Raw genomic sequence first — 12,058 nt, 5'->3', positions numbered from 1 at the left:
CCACAGCCGCCCCCTGCATCCACAGCCGCCCCCTGCATCCACAGCCACCCCCTGCATCCACAGCCACTCCAGGCATCTTTCTGTCTCTGTATGGAAACAGCATCATGCAGAAAGCAAGTTGCCAAGAATTAGGGTGAGTTGGTTGCTTCTGAGATGAAGCCCTGCTGAATAGGCCCCACAGGCAGGAGCTGAGATGGGAGGACGCTGGTGGCAGTGCCTGTGGGGATTCGTAGGTTTGGGATGCACTCCATCAGTTCAGAAGGCCAGGCAGGAGGTGAGAGAAGAGAGAGACTCTAAGGCAGTGGTCACAGATTTCTCAATAAAAGACCAGATAAGAAATATCTCAGGCTTTGTGGACCACCAACAGTTTCTGTCACATATTTTTTGTTTTTGTTTTACAATCCTTCAAAGCTGTAAAACCACCCTTAGCTAGTGGGGCCTAGAGGCCATGGACAGTAGTGTGCTGACTCCCGCTCTGTGGAAAGTCAGCCAGAAGCTGCGAGCTGGATTAGCGGGGGCAGATAGTACGTGCAAGACAGGTGTCTGATGGGCACGTGGGTAGTTAGGGGGGGAACCAAGGGCAATTTATAAACTTTGTTGTGGAACACCGAGGTGGCCATATCTTACCATGTGCCAACGTGCATGAAAAGGGAATGCCCAATCAAAACAACAGAGCATCAAGGAGCCTTCGGAGACAGTGCTGAGGACAAGGCAGACAGACAGCAGAAGCCCATGTCAGGAGCTCAGGAGAGTAACTTCTGTGAATCTGGAACAAAAGCCATAGAAAGAGGAGAGGTTGAGATGAATAGACAAGCGGAAAAGAAGACGTGAAGAAGATTGCAAAGAACTAAAACTGTTAAGAGTGAAATTCAAATCTTCGCTGGCGGCAGTGGGAGAGAACTAACGTGGCAGAAACCACACGGAGAGGAAGCAGAGGCAGAGACGCCAGAAGAAGGCGCAGACACTCTCCAAGCATGGAGATCAGAGGCTGACAAACTCTTCCTGCAAAGGGCCAGCTGGTAAACATTTGAGGCCTTGCAGGCCATATGGTCTCTGTTGCATATTCTTTTCTTTTTGTTGTTGTCTTTTCTTTTACAACCCTTTGAAAATGTAAAAACCACTCTTAGCTCACAGGCCGTGGGCTGTGGCTTGTTATCTCCTGATATAGATGAAAAGGTGAGAGGTGTGAAAAAAATCCTGTTTAAGGGGAATAGCGAATGGAGAGTGCAGAAGTCACTAACTGTTGCTTATACAGGAGAAACTAAGAAAATGCAAAAGAAGTGATATTAAGTAAATAAAGAAAGGAATTTGCCTCCGGTGAGTAAAAATATGTCTGCAGATTAAAGAGACTCACCGTTTCAAGCAAAGGGATCCACGCCTGCAGTTTTTTTTATTTTCTTTTTTCTACAAAGAAACTTTTAAAAATTTCATAAGCATCCAAGAACAGGAAAAAAGTTACTAAAAAAGAATAAATGACAGAAGGGCTCAGTCTTGTCATCTGTGCACTGAATCCAGAAGACGCGGGGCAGTGTGTCAGGAGAAAGCACTGTGACCCAGGAATTTTATACCAGATGGTCTTTATTTACAAAGGCGACAGAAAAATATTCAACCTCAGAAATAAATTCCTCACAAATCCCTCCTGAGTTCAGGAGATGAAGCAAAATTGAGTTCAAAAATAAGAAATCCATAGTACGCGATGATTCCTCAAACAATTAAAAATAGAATTGCCATATGACTCAGCCATTCTACTTCTGGATATATACGCAAAAGAATAGAAAGCAGGGTCTTGAACAGATATTTGTACACTCGTGCTCATAGCAGCATTATTCACAACAGCCAAAAGGTAGAAGCAACCCAGTGTCAATGGATGGATGAATAGATAAAATGTGGTACATACATACAATGGAATACTAGTCAGCCTTTAAAAAGGAAGAAATTCTGGGGCCGGCCTGGTGGCACAATGGTTAAGTTCGCACGTTCTACTTTGGTGGCCCGGGGTTTGCCAGTTCTGATCCCAGGCACGGACATGGCACTGCTTGGCAAGCCATGCTGTGGCAGGCGTCCCACATATAAAGTAGAGGAAGACAGGCACAGATGTTAGCTCAGGGCCAGTCTTCCTCAGCAAAAAGAGGAGGATTAGCAGCAGATGTTAGCTAAAGGCTAACCATCCTCAAATTTAAAAAAAAAAAAAGAAGAAATTCTGGCACATGCTAAAATATGGATAAACCTTGAAGACATCTTGCTAGGTGAAATAAGCCAGTCACAAAAGGACAAATTATTGTATGATTCCATTTATATAAGGTCCCTAGAGTAGTCAAATTCATAAAGACAGAAAGGAGAATGGTGGTTGCCAGGGCCTAAGGGGCAGGGAATCAGGTGTTAGTGTTTAATGGGTAACACTAGTTTCATTGGGGAAGATGAAAAAGTTCTAGAGATGGATGGTGGTGATACACGTTGCACAATAATGTGAGTGTACTTAATGCTGCAGAACTCTGTACTTAAAAATGGTTAAGATGGCAAATTTTATATTACCTATATTTTACCACAATAAAAAAAGAAAAAATAAGAAAGCCATAATATAAACTATATTATATATAGTTTAATTAATATAGACTAGCAATGAAATTGAAACCTGTTAAAATAGAAACAGTTGTTGTATTTCTAGTTATACATTTTATAAGCCAAAAGCAATAAAAAATGTTTGTAAAAGATAGTGATATTTATCTGAATCTAAAGCTCTAGATTGTAATATCAAAAAAGAAGAAGAAAGTGGAAGAGTTCAAAGTATACCAAACATCTTGTTTTAAATAGGAGGTAAGCTCAAAAATATACATGGTTTTAGTCTTTACTGTGCTAGAGAAATGCGTTATAGAATGGCTTGGAGAGCCTTAATGGTAACTACTAGTCAAGTTAAACCTTAGTATATATCTTCTAAAACCCCAGAGGCTTTATAAAAGCAAAGACAATGCGATCAATGTAACTAAAACTAAAACCAAAGAACTGACATAGAAGCCTTAAATGCCACATAAAATGAGATGGAGCAGGCCAGAGAGCTTAGTAACAATATATGTAAAAAGGATAAAATCAGACTTTAAAATTGATTAAAAAGCCCAATAATGACATGGCATCCCAGTTGGAAGGCAGGAGGGTTTCCGGCCACATGACAATTGCCTATGTGAGGTCGTTGCTCGTGGGAAAATGCAATGCATTCTTCCAAGAGCCTCTGAGGGCCTCACCTCCTTCCCTCTTCACCTTTCAAGGCATATAAACCCCTAAAGTCTGTGTGGTAAGCTGCCCAGGCCTGCTCCAACTGGGGGTTTAGGGGGATTTGTTGTGGTTTGATGCTGCTTTTGTATATGTCAGCTTATATATATATATATATATATAATCTGTATTATATAATCTGTATATAATATTATATATTATAAACAAAATAATCATGTAATATATGTTCATCAGTAAAACCAATTGCTGAATTAAGGGGTAAGAAATACCCCAGAATTCCCCTTCTCCCCAGCAAGAGACGCGTTCGCCATGGGCTTTCAGGGGAGGGAGCTCAAAGTGCCAGTTGGGGTCAGAGAGATGCTAGGTCATGTTGCACCTGCAGGAAGTGTGTATACCAACCCATAGTTCCAGTGGGACACCAACAATGCTATTTCACTATGAACCCTAAAGGAGGTAATAAAAATAGCTAATATTCCAAAGCAAGGCAAAGGTAACTGCAAATAAAAAGGAAGCTGTATGAAAATCAGACAGAATACAATTCAGAACAAATAGATCAAAAAATTTTGATGTTGATAAAGTGAACATAGAACAGACAGCATTCACGAGCCAGTTAATGTTGCATCAAAATAGACAAAGAAAAGACTGTTAGAAACACAAATAGAACTAGATTAAACCAATAATCGTAGGAAATCCTAACACGCCTTTCTCACTCTTTGCTAGATCGTCTAATCAATCACGTCAGAATTTTTAAATACTTTCCTGTAACTGTACAAAAGAAAAACCAAAGGTAAAATTAAAAAGTAAAAACAATGAGGAAATTAATATGAAAACTTAAGGGATTGTGCCAAAATTGTACTCGGAGGGGAAGTTTATAGTTTTACGTGTCTCTATTATTAAACAACAAAGACTGACAATAAATGAACGAGAATTCAGCTTGAGAAATTAAAGAACAACACAAAATAACAAAAGAAAATAGCAGACACTGCCTAGTGCATACCGTGTGCTGCTACAGCTTGAAGCACATTGCATTCGTTAATTCAACCCACACAACAGCCCTTGAGGTAGATGCCATTGTTCGCTCCTTTTTTCAGATGAAAGAACTAAGGTTTAACCTGCTCAGGGTCCTGACACCAGTAAGTGGTGGAGCCAGGATAGGAACCTGGACAGGCTGACTCCAGAGCTCATGCTTGAACCATGGCAGATACTGCTTTTCAAGAAAAGCGGAGGGGAGTTAATATTTTTTACCAGTCAGAAATTAACTACTAGAATTGAAAAATAAATGTAAGAAGTAGTTCTTTGATAAACCCAGTAAATAAGTAATAAGCCCCTAAACACGTTGAATCAATACAAAATAAATAAAACCCCAAGTTTGTAACAAGAGGAATAAGAAAGTTACCTAAAAGAGAAATAGAAATGTAAAAATAAAGATTACTGGGGCTGGCCCCATGGCCTACTGGTTAAATTTGGCATCCTCCACTTCAGTGGCCAGGGTGTAGTTCCTGGGCATGGACCTACACGCTCGTCAGCAGCTGTGCTGTGGCGGCAACCAACATACAAAATAGAGGAAGATTGACACAGATGTTAGTTCAGGGTGGATCCTCTTGAGCAAACAGATAGAAATAAGTAATAAATAAATAAAGACTGCTATTTAGCTTTTTGCTAAAAATTTTGGAAATCTTGGTGAAATATATCACCTTCTGTGAATATACAAATTACCAAAATTGACTCAGTCCAGAGAAGGCAAGGAAAGAGAAAAAAGGAACAAGGAAGAGATGAGACAAATAGAAAACAAATAGCAACATGGTAAAAAAAAAAAAGCTTTCTACAAAAATCTCTGAGGCCAGTTGGCTTTACAGGTAAAAGGAATAATTTCTTCATGGGAAGAAATAATACCAGTTCTATCACAAACTCTCTCAGAAAACAGAACAGAGGGGAACACTTCCCCATTCATTTTGTTATGTTCTTTTTTTTTTTTTTTTTTGCTGGGGAGATTCACCCTCAGCCAACATCTGTGCCAGTCTTCCTCTTTTTGCTTGAGGAAGATTCGCCCTGAGCTAACATCTGTGCCAGTCTTCCTCTGTTTTGTATGTGGGACGTTGACAAACGGTGTAGGTCCATGCCCAGGAACAAAACCCAGGCTGCTGGAATGGAGCGTGCCAAACTTAACCACTAGGCCTCAGGACAGACCCTCCACATTCATTTTATGAAACCACAAATACCCCGATAACAAAAGCAGACAAAGGATTACAGGAAAAAAAATAGAGATCAATATCCCTCATAAATATAAACACAGAAGTCTTCAACAAAACCCAACAAATTAAATCTAGCCGTATACAAAAAGGATAATACTCAGAATAAGCAGATTCCAAGTGAGGTTATAACAAGAATGCAAGATTGTTTTACATTAGAAAACCACTCTATCAGTACAGTAAAACAGAAAGCCATATGATCATCTCAGTAGATGCAGAAAAACAGACAAAATCCAGCATCCATTCATGATGAAACTCTCAGCAGATTAGGAATAAAAGGGATACAGTACACCCACAAAAAACCTACAACGAACATCAAACTTAATGGTGAAAAAATGGAAACTTTTCTCCTAAGATCAGGAACAAGGCAAGGATTTCAGCTCTCACTAGTTCTATTCAGCATTGTGCTGGGTCCTAGCTAATGCAATAAGAGAAAAGGGCAACAGCAATAAATGATACACAGGTAGGAAAGGAAGAACTAAAACTCTCTTAATTCACTGAAAACATGATGTACTGTCATGCATCACTTCTCAGTAGGGATACCTAGACTGTGCGGTACTGATCTCATGGGAACACATCATCTATGTGGTTCATCGTTGACCAAAACATCATTATACAGCACATGACTGTATATAGAAAAAACCTACCAAAAAAAAAAAATGCAACTAGAGTAAGTGTGTTTAACATAGTCACACGATATAAGATTAATAACAAAAATCAATTATACATCTATATAGTAACATTTAACAACTGGAAATTGAAATTTTAAAAATAATACTATTTTCAGTAGCAACAAAAATATTAAATACTTGGAGATCACTTTAACAAAATATGTTAAATACACCAAAATACATAAAAAAAATTACAGAGAGAAATCAAAGAAGACAATAAATGAACTGAGAATTCTGCTTAAGAAATTCAAGAACAACACAAAATAATAAAAAGAAAATACAAACACTGCCTAGCACTTACCTGTGTACTGGTACTGCTTGAAACAATTTAAATGGAGAGCTATACCATGTTCATGGATTGGAAGACTCAATATTGTTAAGATGTCATCTCTTCCCAAATTGATTTGGAGATGCAGCATAATTACCTAAATCCCAGGGGGGTTTTTGTAGAAATTGACAAACTAATCCTAAAATTTATATGGGAATACGAAAGACCTAGAATATTCAAGACAATTTCGAAAAAGAGCAAGTTGAAGGACTTATACTATCTGATTTCAAGACTTACTATAAAGCTCTAGTAATCAAGACAGTATAGCATTGCTGTAAGGATAGACATCGATTAATGGAACAGAATGGAGAATCCTGAAATAGACTCAAACATAAAAAGTCAATTGATTTTATATAAAGGTACCAAGATAATTCAATAGAGGAAGGATATTCTGTTCAGTGAAAGGTCCTGGCAAAATTGGGTATTCGTATAAAAAATGAATGTTCATCCTTACTTCACAACTTAAAGCAAAATTTAACTCAAAATGAATGACAGACCTAAGTATACAAGCTAACACTATAAAACTTCTAGAAGAAAGCAAGAGGAAATCTTTTTGACTTTGGGATAGGCAAAGATACCTTAGATAGGACATAAGCATGAAGAATAAAGGGAAAAATATGTCTTTCCACTTCAGAAGACACTATTTAGGAACAAAAATGCAAATCAGAGACTGAAAGAAAATATTTGCAAAACTTATATCTCATAAAGGACTTGTGTCCAGAAGTTATAAAGAACTCTTAATTCCAACCCAATTGTTTTAAATGGTCAAAAGATTTGAGAAGAAGTTGTGACAACGCTTCACCAAAGGAAATATAGGAATAGGAAGTAAGCATATGACAAGATACTCAACGTCATTCATTGCTGGGGAAGTGCAAATTAAAACCACAATGAGATACCACTTCGTACTTACTAGTATGGCGAGAGAGAGAATTGATAAATAACTGTAGTTCATTCATGGAATGGAATGCTACTCAGTGATTAACCAACTATTGATACAACAAGAAAGATGCATCTCAAAGCGTTATGCAGGGCGGAAGAAGCCAGACGCAAACTGCTCCTCACTGTATGATTCCATGTATGTGCAGTTCTCAAGGAGGCGATACTGAAGTGCTAGAAAGCACATCACTGGTTGCCAGGAGGTGGGAGAATGACTCTGAGGGGGCCTGAGGGAACTTTTGAGGAGATGGAATGTTCTGTACCATGATGCTGGAGGTGGTTACGCCACTGTGTACATTTTTCAAAGCTCTTCAAATGGCACACTTAAAATAGGTGACTTTGACTATATTTCAATTACACCTTCATAAAACTGATTTCGTTATTTAAAATGTTATGGGAGTATAGAACACAAGGAGATGCTTCCCAATTTTTTTGCAACCCTGATACTACAGAAGGCAAAAGGACACAGAAAGAAAACAATGGTCCATCTTCCAAATTAAGAATGCAAAAATCCAAAATAAAATACTAGAGCATCCAATCCAACCTTATGTTAAAACATGAATGAGTAGGATTTATTCCAAGAATAAAAAGATGATTTAATTTTAGGACATCTATCAATGTCCTTTATCACATCAAAGTAGAAAAAAACCCTTCTTAACAGATGCCCAAAAGTAGGTAAAATTCCATCTATTTCTCAGAAAATAATTAATGAGCTGGGAATAATGCGCAGTACTTTAGTATGATAAAGAACACATAGCCCGAGTTAGCAGCCAGCATCACACTGAATAGTGACACTTCTTGAAAACAGTTCTGCAGAGAAATCATCCTATGGAATATTTGCCCCCAAAAAAGAAGATGATGGTTTTAGTAGTGAAGTTTGGGAAAGTTTACATCGCACCTTTGAGGATGTCACATCCCATTAACTTTTTTTTAAGATTCCAGGAAGCCCTGCAGTAAGGAAAGTTGTTTAATCCATTTTCCCAGACTTAGGTACGGGCCCTTTCTTTTTTCCCATAACGTCTATCAACATCCGAGAGAACGCTCCCCTAAAGATGTTGCCCCGAGAGCCTTCTCGTTAAATCCAGCAGCCGCCCAGGGTTACCCTTACCTTCACTATTATGTAACGTTGTTCTGGAAGCCCTAACCAGTTCAGTAAAACAGAAAAAGAAATGAGATGGAGAGATACTGAAAAGATGAGAATTTTTTTTTTTTTGCACATGATGATATGCTCAACAATCAACTGGGAAACAAATGGAACAAATAAGGACCTATGAGGGGGCTGCTTATAAGACGCAAAAAGTCAGTAGTTTTCTATACACCAGCGATAACCAATTAGATGATATTTTTTAATCTCATTCATAAGAATGATAAATATGTGTATAAAATATCCTGGAATAAACTTACCTGGAATTGTGAAACAGTGACAAGACCACTAGGGGTCGTTAAAAGAAGCCTTTGAGTAACTGCAGAAATGTAGTAGAGCAGGATGAAAAGTCTTAATTTGTAGAGATGTCACTTCTCTCCAGATTAATAGTTTCCGTCAAAATACAATGTGATCACCCATAAAATTGCCAAAATAATTCCAAGGTTTATCTAGAGGAATAAATTAGTGTGACTAAGGCATTTTTGAAAAAGAAAGAGTAATGAATGAGGGGCCATTCTTCTCCCAGATGCTAGAACGAACTGTCAAATTAAAATGGTGGGCGTTGGCCACCGGAAGATGCAGACCACGGGAACACTATAGAAAGTCCAGAAGTCCAGCCTGGCGTTCACCAAATCCCAAGTGGTGATGAATATAGCATTTAAATCTTAGCGTTGGAGTGGCAGACCAGCCAAGCGGAAAGGAAAGTTAAACAAGTTTCAAGTTTTCATGTCTTAAGATACATTCCAAATAGATTAAAAAGTTAAGTGACAAAGAAAACCATTTTGAAAATGCAAGAAAGTATAGGTGAACATTTGTATAATCTTGAAATGGGTCAGACCTTTCTAGACAGAAACTTCATTTGTTCCCACCTGACCACATGAAAATAAAGGTTTTCGAGACAGCTGATAACACTAACAAGATTATCTGCAGTGTATAATATATATACAAGTTACCTAAATAGTAATGATGCTGCTGCTGCTGATGATAGAAAAGACATACTCAAGTAGAGAAAAAGGATAAAAGACATATTTACAGTTTTCATGTTTTATGCAGCCTTTGTCTCAGCAAATGTACTCATTTCTTTCTAAGTAATCTTGGATGTGGGGAAAGATTTATTTATAAGGATATTCACTTTCTCATCCTTTACAAATGGGAAAGATTAGAAGCATTCAAACGTCCAGCAGTAGGGAATCGGGATCATAGACTGTTTCACGGTCGTCCAGTGGAGTCCTGGGCAGCATTTAAAAGGATGATATGTCAAGTTTCCCGGGGCTGCCAGAACCAATTACCACGAACTAGGGGGCTGAAAACAGTAGGAATTTATTCTCAGTTCCAGAGCTGGAAGTCCGACATCCCGGTGTCAGCAGGGCCACGCACGCTCCCTCTGCCGGCTCCAGGGGACACTGCTTCCTTGCCTCCTCCAGCTTCTGGTGGCTCTAGGTGTTCCTTGGCTTGTAGCTGCATCACTCCACTCTCTGCTCTGTCATCACATGGCCTTCTTTGTGTGGCTGCACAGGCCATCTTAGAAGGGCACCGGGTATTGGCTTTAGGGCACATGCTAATCCAGCATGACCTCATCTTAACTAATTACATCTGCAAAGACCCTATTCCAAATAAGGTCATATTCTGAGGTTCCAAGTGGATGTGAATTTTGGCGGGACACTATTCAACCCGGTGTAGATGATATAGAAGAATATCTAAATGTAGAGAAACGTTTACAAGATATTATTGAATAAAAAGGGTGGTTATGAAGTAGCAGATTTGGTGCGATACCTTTAAATAAACATATTGTGTATATAGATCTTAGCAGAGAGTGACAGTGTGTTCACCAGAAGATTCCCAGGGGTGATGAGAAGGTCAAGGCTTGAATGATTTTAGTTGCTCTAATGAATTTCTGTATTTTCTAAATTTCTAGCAATGAATATGTGTTTCTTTGATAAGGAGAAAAAATAATGAGCCTTTCTAATCTAGGTTGTCCAACTATAGGTTTAAAAATGGATTACTATTCCTGAGTGCCACACCTTTTGTCGAATCAGTTAAAAGTATTTGAGTTTGCAAAGTGCAAAATACATTTATAAATATGTCATTTAAAACAAAGAAGATTTCAATGTTGAATACTTCCCTATCATATAAGTCTTTGTTTTTCCAAATTGCAGCTAATTTGAGATATATGGGTTTGAAGTGTTCATTTTAAGTGTTTATTGCTGTTTTTGTTATTAAAATTTCACGGGCTTTGTGATAATTATAGCTGTGTCCTCCTTCCAGGCACAGTTGTCTAAGGTGAGTGTGAACTTGAGAACCTTCTAGCTGTGTGTGTCTCGAGCGCTGTGAGATATTTGAAATGAACAACTGCCATGTTTGTTGTTGTCCTAGACAAGGAATTGTTCCTCCAGGTCTTACAGAAAACGAATTATGGAGGGCAAAGTACATCTACGATTCTGCTTTTCATCCTGACACTGGCGAGAAGATGATTTTGATAGGAAGAATGTCAGCCCAGGTGCCAATGAACATGACCATCACAGGCTGTATGATGACATTTTATAGGTAAGTTAAGGAAATGTAACAATGATTCCCTTTATATGACAGAAGCTTAAACTACGTTTTTGTATGTAAATAGTTACATTGAAATAAATGTCATTTCATGTTACCATTTTGTATAAATGTTGTATCTCTGGGCCTTGTTGACGTTTTCCCTCTGCTGGATAGTATTCTCTTTCTTGTTCAAACAGAAGTTGAATTTTTCTTTAAATCTTAGACCCAAAAGAAAATGAGATGGAAAAAGAAAATAAAGAGAGTCTTTAAGCAAATTCTCTTTTTAATCCATCCGGATGATAAAGGTGTAAGCGTGGGTGCGGGTGTAGGTGTGGACATAGACGCTTAGACTTGTACGTGCAGTGAGGGGATCAGGACTATTTAGCCTACAAAGGGCTTCTTTTTTCCCCCAAGAGAAGGGGCCTGACATTTATTGAGCGCTTACTCTATGCCAGGCTTTCTACAAAATTAAGTTTGCAAAATTGAGTGAGGTAATGTCATCCTCACTGTAGCCCTCCAAGCTTGGTGTTACCCACATCTAACAAATGAAGAAACGGAATCACAAGGACAAAAATCTTTCTAGCCGCACGGATCCTAAGCCTTTGACCCAGAAGGCACAGCCTTTGTCTCAGAGTTCTCCCCTCTCCAGCCCTCCGCCCTCCAGTTACCGGGGTTCCCACTTTCCGTTCTGCACAGCGGCCGGGCCCCGAGCGATGGTGGGTGTGTGATGGGCTGCTCTGTTGCAGGACCACGCCGGCTGTGCTGTTCTGGCAGTGGATTAACCAGTCCTTCAACGCCGTGGTCAATTACACCAACAGAAGTGGAGACGCGCCCCTCACTGTAAAGTAAGACTGTAAAATGTAGCCATCCTCTTCGCTCTCCAGCCTTCGTTTGATTCAGTGGTGATGCTCTCCTGTTTAGGTGGCCCAGGGTTCACTGGTTCAGATCCTGGGCACAGACCTACACACCACTC

General features: G+C 39.0%; 1 protein-coding gene across 20 annotated transcripts in view; it reads left to right on the top strand.

Moving 5' to 3' along the window:
* Window positions 1-12,058, top strand: part of SFXN1 (sideroflexin 1) — a 44,713-nt gene that overhangs the window by 14,550 nt on the left and 18,105 nt on the right. For 19 of the 20 annotated variants that reach the window (XR_006889370.1, XR_006889368.1, XR_006889372.1 and 16 more), the window contains 2 exons: window positions 10,927-11,097; window positions 11,832-11,930. Coding sequence is in view for 15 of the 20 variants with exons in the window: in XM_046666551.1 (XP_046522507.1) it covers window positions 10,927-11,097; window positions 11,832-11,930 (270 nt within the window). In the remaining 5 variants the exon portion in view is untranslated. The remainder of the gene's footprint in view (window positions 1-10,926; window positions 11,098-11,831; window positions 11,931-12,058) is intronic. The other variant, XM_046666565.1, reaches the window with a different exon arrangement.

Source organism: Equus quagga, chromosome 7, assembly GCF_021613505.1.
Source record: "Equus quagga isolate Etosha38 chromosome 7, UCLA_HA_Equagga_1.0, whole genome shotgun sequence".
NCBI lineage: Eukaryota > Metazoa > Chordata > Mammalia > Perissodactyla > Equidae > Equus > Equus quagga.
This window is presented reverse-complemented; position numbering and strand designations above follow the sequence as displayed.